At 33.3% G+C, this 16,140-nt stretch overlaps 2 protein-coding genes across 2 annotated transcripts; one reads left to right on the top strand and one right to left on the bottom strand.

Annotated features, from left to right (window-relative positions):
- Positions 1-467: 467 nt before the first annotated feature.
- On the bottom strand, positions 468-15,764 carry LOC145941139 (uncharacterized). The gene is made up of 11 exons (XM_083047064.1): positions 15,612-15,764; positions 6,656-6,771; positions 6,425-6,564; positions 6,195-6,324; positions 5,915-6,052; positions 5,627-5,803; positions 3,742-5,064; positions 3,520-3,668; positions 2,745-3,115; positions 2,397-2,666; positions 468-2,186 (listed from the first exon to the last, which is right to left on the bottom strand). Exons 2-11 carry the CDS (start codon positions 6,764-6,766, stop codon positions 799-801), a joined length of 4,197 nt encoding a protein of 1,398 aa, XP_082903190.1. The 5' UTR covers positions 6,767-6,771; positions 15,612-15,764; the 3' UTR covers positions 468-798.
- LOC145941603 (pickpocket protein 28) lies at positions 7,921-15,594 on the top strand. The gene is made up of 12 exons (XM_083047807.1): positions 7,921-10,212; positions 10,527-10,639; positions 10,708-10,830; positions 11,114-11,317; positions 11,491-11,608; positions 11,792-11,940; positions 12,390-12,591; positions 12,926-13,196; positions 13,875-13,998; positions 14,070-14,195; positions 14,818-14,909; positions 15,024-15,594. Exons 1-12 carry the CDS (start codon positions 9,886-9,888, stop codon positions 15,209-15,211), a joined length of 2,037 nt encoding a protein of 678 aa, XP_082903933.1. The 5' UTR covers positions 7,921-9,885; the 3' UTR covers positions 15,212-15,594.
- Positions 15,765-16,140: the final 376 nt, after the last annotated feature.

Here is a 16,140-nt window from a genome sequence, read left to right on the forward strand (position 1 = left end):
TTTGTTTTTTAACATGAGTAAGATTTTTATATGACTTATATATGTACATATATATAATGCTCGTAATTCGACAAAACAAAGAGCTATTGCAATGTAGAAATTTTTGCATTTTGTTTCGCTGTAAAAATTAACTAAAAATATTTATTAAGTTATGTTATCAAAATTATTAGAATCGTGCCATTTTAACGTTCCTATTCGCGGCTTAGCTTGAACGAGCTGTTTTCCAAGCACAGATGAAGATTCTCAAGCTTAATTACTTATGAGTGTTTTGCAAGAAATAATAAAAGACAAATTAATCTTGTAAAAATCATTTTGTTAATAATTTATATAGATAGTAATATATGTTTGATATATATATATATATATATCATTGTATGTATCTGTGCAATCAATAAATAAAAATGATTTAATATTCGATAATTATATTATGACAATAACATATAGATGTACATTTATTAGGATATTCTCAAACAAATTACAGTAATTTATGTAGCAGTATTTAATTTTATATATATAATATATATATATAAATGTGTGTATGTATGTGTGTGTGTAAAAGTTAAACATAAGAATTGAATAAAGGCCCGTAGAGATATCTTAATACAAATCTAATTAATCGCCTTAATTTAAAATATTAATATTTAATATGATATTAAACGTACAAAAGAAAAATGTATCACATTCTATATATATATATGTTATCTTCTATTATGACGAAGAATCAGAAATTGAAGCAGAATCATGTACGATACATGTGTAGTCCAGGATGATCGGCAATAGTTGTATAATATTGCAGTTTTACAAGATTAATTTTCCTCCATTCGAAGCTCTGATTTGCGCCACCTGCTCCGGAGTAAGTATAAGTTTGCTGCCATTAGGTAGTGCTAGGGCATAGTGGCTCCCAGTCTCGTTCACAACTACCACTAATTGCGTATTAGTAGTATTTGTCGTCGGTGGCGGAGGTGTATTTTTTATTGGTGTAATAGATATCCCGCCTTGACTCATCCTTTGAATGATCTGCGGCGAGATGACGTCCTTCGCTGAGGCAACAGTGATATCAGAAGTAATTACAGGCTTTTGCCTAGGCTGAGTAACGTTTTTCTGAGCTTGCACTGATTTTTTACCGATCTCTTTTTCTGTATTAGTTTTTTCGGTGATAATCATTTCTATCTCGTCATCGCTATCGCTCAGCACGATCAGAGATGTCGTCTTCTGGCCGCTGTTCTCTGTACCGGATGTCTGTGGTACTTTTCGCCGCGATGTTGACTTGGATATGCGTTGTTGCGAAACGTTATCTTTCGTAGATTTTGAACCGCTTGCTCTTTGACAAATATCTTTAACAGATGTGTTATTGCCTCTTGCCGCAGGATTTTGCGTACTCTGTCGCGACGTCGTTATGTATCTGTTGTTTTGATTGCAATTTCTATTTTGCAGTTTCGACGGATTTTGCTGATTCGTTATCGGATTAGATGCAATAACATATTCTTGAGGCTGCGTACTCGTGGTTACCATATAGGGTACGTAACTCACGCTGTTGACATATGGTTGAGTCGCTATCATTTGCGGACCTTGCTGTCCTTGGAAGACGGGCTGCTGTTGAACGGGTAAATAATTTGTCTGTGAATTTTGCATCACATAACTTGGTTGCGCGCCTGATTGCACATAATAACTTTGAACTTGCGGCGGCGCGATTCCTTGGACGATGACATTTTGTTGCATCATTGGAGTTCCTAGCTGGGACACGACACCCCCTCCCGCGGTGATTCCAGGATTCTGCATCACGTAATAATAATTCTGTTGATTTGCGGGTCCATAGCTGTTCTGTCCATAATGATTTGGGCCGGACACGTAGATTGGACCCTCGTCTTTGATATCCAGTTCCGAGTGGACACTCTCAACAGATTCCAGTTTGCACATCGCGTTCGTGGAAGGCACTGATTGCTTAGGATCCATTTTGTTCGTTACGGACACAACAGTATTAGAATTATCACAGTGTCCACCTTGCGTATTCTCCCTTTTCTCGAACTGTGTATGCTCCTTCTGTTTGAGTATGGTCTTAAGTTTCTCCTTGCCATTTTTCACATTGGCAAGATAATGAGGTATACCAGACGCCATATTGCTCTGAGACGTATTCTCCGTGATGCTCTGCATCTTATGTTGAAATGATTTTAATCTTCGATTGGCAGCTGAAATAATATAAATATTATAAATATTACAAGAGAATTGAATAAGAGATTATCAGTTAGATTTTTTTACTAACGACAAGTCCTTTTTATAAAATAAATTAATAATTCCATCATAAAAAAACAAATTCTAAACAAAAAATATATTTATAAATAAATAAATGAAAAAAAATAATAAGACAGTCTAATTTTTCTCGAAGATTCAGCACTTACACGGACGTTTATTTTTCCTTTTGCGAGAGCCCGGTAGAATCCAATCTTGGTCTGAGTCCTCCGCTTCCGACTGATCATCAGCGTGTCGGATTTTCGGAGCAGTGTGAAAAGCGGATGTATTGTCCTGTGCGCTGGGAGCCGCATAGACTGCCTCAACGTCGGTCCATTCCTCCAACTCGTCCTCGTCGCTCTCGTCATCTGAATAAAATTGTTCTGTGTACGAGGAAACTCCACGCGTTCGTAGTACTCGTCGCGTCTGTTGTTCCGCATCTGAAAGGATTGCAAAGAATATAATATTTTTCTCGATACATAAGACAATGGACGAAAAAAGAAGACAAAAAGAATTACCTTCGTCGTTTGACGCATTCTCGTTTTCTCCGTGTTGCTTGTTATGTTCCTGCTTGTCTCTTCTCTCCTCAACTTGGTTTCTTGTCGCCGATCCCTCGACATCCGTTTGTTTCTCGGCGTTTCCTTTTCGCCGTTCGTCTCCACTCGCTTCCCCACTCTCGTGGTGGCTTTGCTCGGAATTCTCGACCGTGCTCTCGCACTCGGTCGATCGTTGCTGCTCTTTTTGGGTGCCAAGTGAGGATAGGGCAGATTGCGGTAACGTTTGTAACGTTGCATCTCCGGCTGACAGTGGATCCCTGCCCTGCGATCCAAGAACCCACCAATTAGAGCTGAGACCAACCTCACTGGATGAGTCCTGATCCTCCACATTGCTACAACACACCATCAGCTTGTCTTCCATACATACTCGACAAAGACATTAATATTACTGGAAGAGAAGTACGGATAGCGACCACATTGTAAATCACACATGAATTGTAGCAATCTTAAGAGGCGTCAGGTAATTTGAATTCTTCAGATAATGAAAATTTAACTACAAATATATGAAGATATGAAGATATGAAACTATATAGATGCACGCAATGTTATTTTATGTATTAATTGGAGAAAAGAAACATTGCAGATGCGCGTTAATGAAGCTAAATGAGATAATATTTTCTAATATCTTTTTCATTATATGTTTCTATGATTGTTTCAATGTGTGATAATGTATGAGATTTTGAAAAATGATGTCCGATTATCTCGCGCATTAAAGTATGAAAGTTGCTATACGTACCCTTCCTTAAAATTAGACCATTCCCTTTGAAGTTTTGCTTTACTTTTTCGTATCGTATCCTTCAAAGTTGGTTCCATTGGTTCCAGGAAATTTAACAATTCAGTTAACTTTGTTACCAATGTCGCTTCACACTGAGGAGTCGTTTCTATCTGTAAACATCGATTCTTTAGCAAATAAGACGTGAAATATTATAAATGGAAATATTAATCCCATAGAACTTACTGCGTTGTTTTCTGAGGCACTCGTTGAGAAACTGCTAATGAGATCCCTTAATCCTTCCACAGTGTCGACTACTAGTTGAAAATCAGAAACTCCAAGATCAGATAGCATCTTGTCGAAATGTTTCTTACATTCATCCGTCTTTGGATCTTTGGAGCTTCTCAAATTATAACCAGTATCGGAATTGTTTGTGTAATCATCCAGATCGTATTCTATGTCTTCTTGTAAGTCTATCTTGCTCGTAGAGAAATTTTGTTTATCTGTCTCCAGTTTCTCTTCTTCCTTTGCCACATTTTTTACCGCTATTATTTTGCTTTTTTCGTTGTGTTGTCCTACTCTACATCGAGATCGCAATCGTATACTCGTTCTTAAATTTCTTTTTTCAATAGAATTGTCAGATCTTATTTCAGCTATTGAAACTTCTACTTTGTTTAAATGGAATTCACTTTTAGTCATTTCTTCACTTAATAATACACTATCAAGAGAAGAGGATGCACAGAGTGAGTCATTAAAAGTTATATTAACATTACTACCACTCGTCTTTGTTTCATTCAACTTCTCGTCATCCGACTTGGACGTCAATGTTGAAATATCACTTACATTATCACTGGCAGAAATACTTTTGGCATATACACTTTCAGGTAATTTAGAATTCTCGGCACTAATTATGTCATTCAATTTCTCATCGTCCGTTTTTGAACTGTTGGATAAATTATCGCTCGACCTCTCATTCTCATCTCTTTCAGCAGCTAAAATTTCACAAGAATCTATTGTACTTTTATACACTTTTACAATATTTCCTTGCGATGATAATTCGCTATTATTGCTCCCATGCTCGTTCGTTCTCCTTTCTTCGTCGATTTCTGATTTCAAGTCATCTAACATTTCATTAATTATCCCTATACCGCAATTATCACTTTGAGTATTGATGAAACCTTTGAACATCGACGACGACTCATTGTCGACAGACTTATTATCACTGGAAGTATCGTAGCCGCTGGATCTTGCGTTTGATAGCCTACTTTCCTCGGACATTTTCGACAAACTCCTGCAACGCTTCCTACTTATGGCATTCAAACTTATGTTGTTATTATTACTGCACGTACTCGTATTACTCATATTCGTATCATCGCTGATAAACGAACTCGCAGCTAGAACAGCGCTATCGTTATTGCACTTGTAATTATTTAAATCCTTATTGTCAATACTACTATGCCTGGTTGATCTGCGATACGATGAGTTATTGTAAGAGTGCAATTTTTTTCTTTTATACCTATTCAATTTTGCGCCAATTAATTTGTTCGTTTCTTCTTTTGCTCTGACAGGCTGCAACAACACATACAATTCATAATTGATAAAATTAATATATTTATAATAGATATATACAATCTATATAAAACATTATATTTTATGTAACTTCTTCATTAGAGAGATATCAAGTGTGTTATTTAATTTTTATTTGGAATTATAATGGACATCGAGATTTCCAAGGGCAATTGATTCTCATAATAGCTATGCAAAAATTAACAATAAGTATAATGTCTTTTGTACTATGAACATTGGTGCTATAATCTGAAGTAAAAGAAATAAACTTTCTTCCGAAATTTTGACATTAAATCAACATTAAAGAATGTGATAATAATCCTGATAAAAATAATAATTTAATAAAATTATGAAATATAACATTTTCTTGAAAAATTAAAAAAATCAAATGCTATTATTATTCTTTCAAAATCGGATGTCCATTAAAATGGAAATTTATGATTATCTTTTACCTAAGATAAGATTGTACAAAAAACGCAGCACATGTAATTTTACTATGTTGTTAAAAAATTTTAAGTTTTAATAATTTAATAGAAATAGCGTATCAGAAGAATCAAATAATTACCTCGATAGTCGACAAAATTTTATTGTTTAGACAGTGCTTGTAAATTCTGAGATCGTTTGGGATGAATTGTGGAAAGTAAATGTATCTCGTTCCATAGCGATCAACTCCTAAAACAGTTTCAAACTGATCCTCCCATGGTTGCTTCGCTATATCTTCCTGAACTGTTTTTCTGGTATGCTATAAAAATTGGGATTGTTTAATTAAAATATTTAATTTAATTTAATATTAAATTTAGTTTTTGTTTAATTAGATCGTTGTTTTCCTTTTTCAAAATTATCACGGACTTACCATGATTGTATCACAGACAGTTTTCAGCAGCCAGACTCTCTGCTTGAAGCTTAGATCTTCAAAGTATTTTTTCTCGAGTACTGAGGCATTGGGGAATACGTTCCAGAATTCTGGCTCGACACCGATGGTTTCTAGAACCTAAAAATCTTTGTTCACGTTTTCAGTCACTGTGATATACATTATGTAAGTATGTATATGTGTCTCCGCGAATATACTCGATATAAAGATATTGATAATAATCAATTATCGGTCCTTAACGGGGACTTATGAAAATACGTACTTTGGTTGCGTCTTTGTGCTTTGCGTGATAAACTTTGAACCAGCTCGCCATCTTATGCGTGAGAATGTTAGTCCAAAATTCATACGGCATCGGTGGTACTTTGCGCAGCTTTATTTTTGTAACTGGGGAACTACAATTTGAAAAAAATTATTTGCTTAATATAATATCTTTTACGTCTTCTTATACATCATTATATAAATCTTGAAATTAATTTAATATATTATAATAACCTTAGCAAACACGTCATGATGTTTGCCAGTTGCTTCGAAGCTCTCGGCATCAACAGCATCCTCTCCATTTCGTATATAGAGAACTGAGGTATATTGAGGGATTCTCTCGTTAGATGGAGAAAATGGAAAATTTGTGGTATCTAAAAGAATATCATGAAAAACATTTCTTTTTATTTATACGACTCGACGAGATTCAGTAATGAATAAATTATGAATCATAATTCCAATTACCTCCCACATCGTTTCCATCTCCTCCTTCATCTCGTCGGAGAAAAAGTTGTCCTGCTCCCCATCATTTACTTTTTGTTCTTCCGTTTTGCGTTTCTTGTTTTTGCGTGACATTTTGTCTGCAATAAAAAAGATACAATTTGTAAATAAAAAAAGAAGCTGCACCCATGATTAAATCAAGATTTATGCATCAATTTTATTTCGTTAGTTCGCTCTGCAAACGTATTAGAAAAAAAAAATATTTATATATCTCTCTCGCCAGTTTTTTTTTTTTAAATTACTCATATGTATTAATATAGAGTAGCCTAGACCTATATTGCACTTTTTCTTATCGCTCGGTATAATTCCACGACATAATTGTTAATTACATGATTGACATCAAAGTGAAATGTTACGAAATATCACAGTTCATTGTTATCGGAATATCATAATTACACGCGAGGGATTCTACGCCATTAATTGAGTTGATAGAATCACGTGTGTATTTAAAAAGAACATCTCTCGTCACTTGCGCATAATCATTATCGTCGCTTATGACATTGTCAGTGCAAAACAAACGACGGTGACCTAGTATCGTTGTTGTACAAAGAGAGTGTTATCTCGGAAGAATTTGACCTTGCAGCTTGTTGTAATCATTATCTGCATACATAATCTTGTTAAATAGTAAATTCCCTTATAAAACTCGCATTATTATAATTAATGTGAATTATTCAGTAGCTTCTCTTTTGGAAAACATCGCACATTTATCATTGTCTAGCTACATAAATAAAACATTAATTAATCCCTTGCGAATACTCGATTCACGCATATCTCGTCATCAATTTGAACGAATCAAAGTGTGACGATAAATTTTGCTGATCGATTCAATGATCATCGAACACAAATTACTTTTTCGCAAGCTAACGCCAATAATTCTGATATAAACGTTATCATTGCCATTGCTACCCCATGGACTTCGAGGGGGACATATATTGTTCAAGATACAACCATCAGCTGAACAAGCGACCGGTCGCGACTCCAGTGTGCGATGCCGTTGAACATCGATAAGGATAACACGAATGTTTGTCTTGTAATTACGCTGAGACGATCCATTAAAGAGACAGTCACGAAACATTTCCACCGGACAAACGCAGACAAGTTTGTAATTCATCATTTTATAATTCGTCTAATTATATATATAATTGTCGAAACTATCTCGAAGCAGCTTTTCATTATCCTGTTGCTGTCATTGTATATTTGTATTTTACGCCAACATTAACGCATTTACATAAATAACGATAAAGTCAATAATAACGATAATTAATTGCCTCTGGATTTAAAAAATAATAAAAACAGTCGAATATAACGTATTGCGTTACGTTGTAATATAAATTGATTCATGTTTATTGTGCATTCTTGGCAATTTTTATGCGAGTGTTGTACAAATATAATAAAACATATTTAATATATTGTCTAAAAATTAAAATCGCATAATAAAATAAAATAAAATAAGATCTTAATTTAATCCTATCTATTTGATGACAGTGTAAAGAAATTCTGTTGCAAAAAATTTTACATAAGTACGGCTGAAGTGACATGGAATAGGCTTATTTACGGACCCTTTTGTTAAATAATAATGTCATCTTTGTTTAAGGATAACGATCGCATATGGAGTAAAGAAAACGTTCTGTCCATCGTTAAACATCGCGTCGTTAAAACGCATAACAGTTCATAATCACGCGATACATATGCGTTTTTATATACTTGCATCGATCATCCTGCTTTGCATCAGTGATATACGCGTCCGATGCAATCGATAACGACATAATGATGATAATAAATTGTTATACACTTTACACGCGCGCATGTTTTGTAATTAAGCAAGAGAGAAAGAAAGAGATGCATCATTACAGCAACACTATATTTTTTCCATTACGATTACTTTTCGAATACAAGTGCCAAATAAGGGGGAATAGATGCTTTCGTGAGATCGTTTAATGTGCGATAAAGGGCTCGTTCTCGATCGAATAAAATTAGAATTACCGTAGTAATATTTACACTCCTTATTCCCCCTTCGCGCGAGAGTCTTATTTTTTTATTTTATTTATGTACAAGGGACTGGAGACCATAACATTAAGAATTATTCAAGAAATGCAATTCTACAGTATTGAATTGTATCATAAATATATATTCAATTACACACTGAGAAAAAATTCCACTTTTACATGTCATATTTATACTATATTCCATCCCATATATGAAAAAATAAATATTTATAACAGATAAGTCGCGATCTCGTATGTGTCGTTTCTCTATTTTATAGCTAAATGTAGCTGTATACTTTTAAATGACGTTTGTTAGTTTTTTACATACGTCAATGGAAAACCGGATATAGTGCCAGATAACATTAAATGGCTAATTCAGAAAGGAACAATATTGAAATATACCACATATACCGCGAAAAATACAATCCTTCAAGAATTGCTGAAATTGATGCTCGGAATTAAAATTCACAAATCGAAACAAATAATAATTTTATGAAGAAATTTTTCTTGAGAAAAACAAATACATCAATGGAATCTGCCATTAAAATTAAGGCTAATCGTTCCTTCTAAAAATTAAATTAAAAAAAACTTGACAATTTGTGTCATTTAGCCTAAGATCGTGTCACATAATGCCTTGTTAGTATGAAAACATTGGACAATAATATCGTTTATCTCTGGAAAATTATAAGCGCGCACACGCATAGAGTAAAGGCTTGAAGTACAAGTATCGTATCGCCAAAGTTGGGAGGATGCTCGACCGCTATTGTTACCCTTCAGTCAACTGTCAGGCGTCTTGGGGGATGGTTTGAAAAAGCATCGGGACTGGGTCGAAAAAGAACTCGTGAATTGCGTTTCGAATCGTATGATGAATAATTAATATACGATAAAACCGAGACAAATATTTTTGAAAAGAATCGAGAAAAACCACTGTACTTTACAATATTATCAGAAAGAAATATCTTTATTTATAAAATTAGAATCTCCTATAAGATAAGCTTCTTGAATATATAAAAGCACGATAAAAGATAATCAATTCGTATATTGAAAAAGAAATATACGAATGTATATTAGTAATTAATAATTTTACTTAATAAGGCAACCCCTAAAATAAAACAGCCTACGTCAGGAAGTAAAATCGTTCCTTGATAAGAGAATTTGTCGAGGAATGAATTATGATCGCAATGACCTAAAGGAGAGCATGACCATGAAATGGAGAAATCATCATCGAAATTAGAAAAGACCAAGTCAACTTTTAATCCATGGAACGATTCGCGTATTTTAACGCATGCCGCTTCAAACAAAACACCTAATTTCGCTCATCCAAGGATATTCGATAGGCATATAATGCCGAGGCAATCCTTCTTCCACCGTAATTCCGAAGAAATCGGAAACGAGAACAATACCACTGACAGAACGTCCTCCGATTATTTGAAAACTAACAATTCCATACCGTATTCCATCAACACTGTGCATCTACAAAATCCTTACAGACCGCCCCAACGATTGGAAGGATTTGCGTCCCGTGATCATTCAAAGGTAAGATCTTAAAAAAATTTTCTAATTAATTAATTTAATACTTTTGAATTAATTAATTAATTAAATATTTTTGGGAAATGTATTTTCAGATAGTAAAATTTAAATATTATTAGAAAATATATTAATTTCGTTAGGTTTGTGAACGAGTTTAATGAGATCACTCTGGTTTCTTTTGTTTTTTGTCTGTTATGCTTTTCATTCCCTATAATTTACTCCTGATTATATATAGTTAATGTATATGCTATATTAATGTAAAATAAGATCTCATCAAAGAACAGAAATGAACATACATCAGTAAATATTATTATGTTCAGGGTATGTATAGATCGCAAGATTTCACTCTGAGATCGAGGTACAACAACTTACTCACGACGAAAGAATCAATCGCAAACAGAAACAACGATCAAGAGAACGAAAAAGTCGAAAAGTAAGAGCAAATCCTTTAAAAAAAATCCTCGCTGATATCTCTGTCTAATCTACTATGACTCTTGTTAGATCGAAGAAAAAGAAGCATAAACTATTAACTGAACTTAGTGAGCTTACTAAGCAATATTGCCAAAACAGTACTCTTCACGGTTTGCGTTATATCGGTAACTCACAATTGACAATTATAGAAAGGTAAAATTCGTACAAAAAATTATTAAAAAAAAAAAAATTGACACAATATGACGTACTTTCGACATATTGACAATTAACTTGATAAAGTTAAGAATTTCGCGAAGGATTGCAATATTTTAAAACAACTTTTTAAATAATTTTCAAGAAACAATTTTCAATACAGTATGTATATTATATCGAAATTGCGTCATTGATTATATGTATAATTACGATATAAACTAAACTTTTAAGACTGAAAAATGTTCTAGCATATTAAACGCATATTAAACGTATTTTTTTGTAGAATATTCTGGATAGTTTCGTTCACGGTCGCGTTGGGAGTGGCTCTATATTATATTTATTATCTTTATCAGAAATGGAGCGGATCACCTGTCATCATTTCTTTAAGCCCCGAGCCGGTTTCACTTAATGAATTCCCTTTTCCCTCTGTAACAATCTGCAACATGAACAATGTCAAGAAGACTGAAGCAAAACGGATCTTGCGCGGGTAAAATGCGCGTTAATTAATTATTAATAATTATTATTAACATAACTAATATTAGCATAATTTTGTATATACACAAAAATATAATTGTAAATAACTACTGTGTGTGTTATCGGAATTAATCAATGCGAATTAAATGCGAGCAATTGCTTCTGTTGTGCGATTTTTATTGTCAGGTCTGATACATTGGATCAAATATTGCTGGAAGATCACTGCAATTCGGAAACAACCAATGTAACTTATACTGAGGATCAGGCTATAAACTGGGACAGAATGCTGCGATTTATGATTAATGCACGTAGCATAATACAATTTCCTACATATGTGGAATGTTGGGTAGACGTATTGAGAAAATGTTCATTAAGATAATTTAAATTTGTTTACGCTAAACTAAAATCTGTCGATCTCTTTAAAAGTTGATAATTGAGAATATTTTTACCTCAGCTTATATTCTTTGTTATTTTTTATTCTTCTCAGGTATCTCAGCCGTGCACAGACATGTTGTACTATTGTTTGTGGCACGGGAATCAGACTGAATGCGAGAGAATTTTTAATCCTACCATGACCGACGAGGGTATTTGTTGCAATTTCAACTCGGTGACCAGAAAGCATCTCTTTTATAATGCGTGAGTGAAACTCGATTAAATCAAACTCGCGTAAATGCGTTACGCAATTTTGATGTATATACACAGAGAAAATTTTCTCTTCGAATTTATCCTGAAAATCATGGTAATCGGGACAATATGGTATGGAAAGAATTTTATGAGAATTTCTCTGAATATTTATCATCTAATATTTATCACAATAAAATAGTAAAATTAATCAAACCCATTTTATATTTTATTGTGATAGATATTATTTTTTATTGTGATAAATATTAATCAGAGAAATTCTCATAAAATTCTTTCCATACCATATTGTCCCGAATATCGTGATTTTCAGGATAAATTCTAAGAGAAAATTCTCTCTGTGTACGAATGGAAAATATTTTATGAAAGTTTAATTTTTAATCGCTATAGAGAGAAAGTAGAAGCAGATTTGCGACTCGAGAATGATATACATATATATATTTTAGAGCCGATTGGCCCGATCTGAATATAACGTATCCATCCGACAGCGTCGATTGGAATGCTGAAAAAGGATATGACGCGTCTATGCCGGCGGATGTTATACCGTGGAGACCGTACGGTGCTGGATTGTATTACGGTTTGACTTTAGTACTTGATGTGGAAGCAGATGAATATTATTGTTCGTCAACCGCTGGCATGGGTTTTAAGGTATCGCGCTATAAAAATCTCCTCTCTTTACCTCGCAAGCGAAAATTTCGATCATATTAAAAGACGATTTTATAGAGAAATCGCACTTGCCATCCAGAAAAAAAAAACATGAATTTGAAATGATTAAATAATTAATGAACAATGAATAATGAATGAGATTCTTTCGTGGATGTCGAAATGCACAAAATTCACGGATTGCTTTCTCAGCATCGACTGATCCTTGAATATATAATCATACATGCACCTTAATGAAACGACGATATTAAATCATTAATAAACTCTCTTCTTTCCCCGCTTTATATATATGTAAATAGATAAATAAATTAATTTACAGATGCTGCTCCACAATCCTGTTGAGACTCCGAAAATCGCCGATTTCTCGTTCTCGATCACGCCGGGTGAGGAAACCCGGGTGATCATAAGACCGCGAATATCTACTGCTACCAAGTCGATAAAATCTATACCGCAAAAGAAGCGAAAATGCTTCTTTACAACAGAAAGAAAGTTACGTTACTATCGAACGTATACGCAGAGAAATTGCATTCTGGAGTGCGAAGCGAATTTTACGCAGCAGATCTGCGACTGCGTCCAGTACTACATGCCAAGTAATTATCACATTAACACGTTGTAATAATAATAATAATAATAATAATATAATAAATATTAATATTTATTAATTTATGAATAATGAATTTTGTATGTCTTATTGTGTATATCGAAATTAATAATGAAAGAATTTTCATTATATTTTCATTATAAGTATATGATGATAAAATATTAAAATAAAATATTTTACTTTTGATTATATTTTATTATTCTATATTTATTAATTAATATTAATATTATAATAGAATAATATTATAATTAAAAGTAAAATATTTTATTTAAAAATTGTATCATTATATACTTATAATGAAAATATAATAAAAATTCTTTCATTATATTAATTTTGATATACACAATAAGACATAGGTACAATATTCGTTCGGCAGTCGTGTTAATCATTGATTACAATATTAGTCTCTCGCAATAATATATTGTTTGAGTAAAGTATATATTTAAACTGAGCAAAAACAATTTCTGTACTCTTTGAAATTCTGTTATGTATCCTGAATTAAAAAATAATGCTAAAACTTAAACCCATTATCATATATGTATATACATTAACATTATGTACGTATTGTTTGCAAATTCAAGATGCGAGAAAGTGGAGTATAAATTGATTTTTCAAAATGAAAAAATGTTTAATTTTCTCTGTACTATACGAGTGTCATTGTTTGCAGAATCGGCAAAAACACCGATCTGCGGCAAGAATGATGAACCATGTTCTAGAAAAGCCAGACAAGCTATGGAAACCAAACTCTACGACGAGAATTCGATACCAAATCAGATAAACGTTACGGAAATGTGAGTTTAATTTTTGAAATTGTATACCCTTCTAACGATAAAAAAATCGCACAAGCTTTTATTTATCGTAGACCGAGTTGCAACTGCTGGCCAGGCTGTTTCGAGATCAATTATAGGATAGAGCTTTCGCAGAATAAATTATCGTCGAGCTTCACCGTTGATAAACGATACGTGAAGAAGAGTGCGGAATATTTCACGTAATTATCTAATTAATGCCAAACATATCGCAACAATCGTTAACTCGTTTACTCGTGAATAAAAGAGTGCAACAGGTTGACATTGAGAAGTCTAATCTACAATGTGGTCTTGTCTTCTTGCTTTCTTGCTCTGTTTTATCGACAATCTAGAGTTCGTCCACTTTTATCTCAGGCAACAGAAAGAGAAGAAACATCATCGTGAGAGGGCAAAGAACACGAAACAAAACGCAAAGAGCACATTGTAGATTGGGCTTTTTAGATTTGAAGATACAAGATGTCACGGAAATCTTTAAATAGACTCTTTATTTTTTACAAAATTTTTTTTATACTAGATCTTAAATTAACATACTTAATTTTGACTATAGACAAGTTGCAAACAATTATATCTGTGCTCTCTTTAACAACAAATTGGATCAGTTGACAGAAGTTGTTAAAATAAAGTCAAATTATTTTGAACATCTTGTATCTTGTGTGCGCCTGTATGTATGCTATTTCCGCGACATGCTTTTGTTCACGAATTATATTTATAGGTGCTCTTGCTGTAAAACTACATATGATATATATTTCTATTTTTTTTATAATGAGTTTCAGTTTTAATTCTTAAAATTATATATTTGCATAGGGAAAATGCAGCAGTAGTTCATCTATTCTTCGTAGACTCTCAATTTACAAAGTATGTGAAAAATGAGCTTTATGGATTCACCGAATTTTTGTGTAAGTATACGATCTCGAGAACGATATATAATTTATTATTTAGATTACGATTTATAACGATTAAATAGATTAAATTTAATAGATTAAATAGATTAAATTGAACGCAATTTGCAGCAAGTACAGGAGGCTTGCTGGGTCTCTTTCTGGGCTTCAGTTTTCTGTCATTCATGGAGATAGTATACTTTGCAACTATGCGGCTGTGGTATCGTTTACGTGATAATCGTCGAGAATTACAGAGATCTATCATGCAGATACATCCATTAGATGATAGAAAGAAAATAATGTATCCGTTCATGAATTAAACTTCGTCTTTTACGACGCAAATGCGATGTAAATATAGCGATTTAGCGTGTTATGAAGTACATTATTGAAAAATGTATTGAGTGTGCATAATGTTTTCAATAAATTAGAAATATATTGACGATTCTCTGCAGAATAACACGACTGTTTGGAAAGAAATTACTTTGATGAGTTTAACGTATCCGCATTAAAATGAGTCAATCACTGTGCTTATAAATATAAAACAATGGATTAAAAAGTGATTTCAATACGAAGGAATTTGCAAAATGTATAAACTAGGAAAAAAAGGCTCTTTACTTCGGCAATTAAATAAGAGAAAAGGAAGAGGGGAAGGAGGCTTTCCGGGTTTCCTCGTCGTGACGAAATCTTTGCCTGAAGAGAGCTTTGTTTTCGCAGGTTTACCTTCGCGTTTCCAGATGCGATCCTCAGCAATGATCAGGTGACGTTGCAATCAACATCATGTCACGTCGAAAACTCCGAGTATTTCGAATAAATAGCACGGAAATCTCTCGTCGAGGCTATATCGACACTCGCGACTTCGCCATGACAGTTGCGGTGGCTAATGTCACGTACTCGCGTGCGCAACGTCATCGGAACCGATCAGCTGAGATCACGCCGCACGTACAAATTTGCATATATAATTAATTTTAATTATCACGAAAAATAATTAAGACTTGTTAAAATTAAAAATCATCGTAATAAAGAGACGGGCTGTCAAAAACAGCTATAGATGATACAGATATTGTTACATATGGCATTTGCTTTTAAAAGATTACGCATACATCCTGAATATATATATTTTTTTCATCGATATATCTCGAATTATTGAAAAATCGATAAATTGTATATATAAAAATTTCCTAAAATAAAGAATAAAATTATTTAAATCGCACATGCGCTGAAATAAACTTAACTTCTAAATAATTTAGAA

The sequence above is a fragment of the Prenolepis imparis genome, unplaced genomic scaffold, assembly GCF_030444845.1.
Source record: "Prenolepis imparis isolate NDT839.2.m4 unplaced genomic scaffold, iyPreImpa1.0 SCAF_1, whole genome shotgun sequence".
Taxonomy (NCBI): domain Eukaryota; kingdom Metazoa; phylum Arthropoda; class Insecta; order Hymenoptera; family Formicidae; genus Prenolepis; species Prenolepis imparis.

Excerpts from the sequence above, each read along its gene's own strand:
- LOC145941139 (XM_083047064.1), bottom strand. The coding sequence starts at position 6,766 with ATGTCACGCAAAAACAAGAAACGCAAAACGGAAGAACAAAAAGTAAAT. Across the intron at positions 5,065-5,626 it reads AAATTTTGTCGACTATCGAG|CCTGTCAGAGCAAAAGAAGA; the intron begins GTAATTATTTGA and ends GTGTTGTTGCAG. Across the intron at positions 3,669-3,741 it reads GTGCCTCAGAAAACAACGCA|ATAGAAACGACTCCTCAGTG; the intron begins GTAAGTTCTATG and ends CGATGTTTACAG.
- LOC145941603 (XM_083047807.1), top strand. The coding sequence starts at position 9,886 with ATGGAGAAATCATCATCGAAATTAGAAAAGACCAAGTCAACTTTTAAT. Across the intron at positions 10,640-10,707 it reads GAGAACGAAAAAGTCGAAAA|ATCGAAGAAAAAGAAGCATA; the intron begins GTAAGAGCAAAT and ends GACTCTTGTTAG. Across the intron at positions 10,831-11,113 it reads CAATTGACAATTATAGAAAG|AATATTCTGGATAGTTTCGT; the intron begins GTAAAATTCGTA and ends ATTTTTTTGTAG.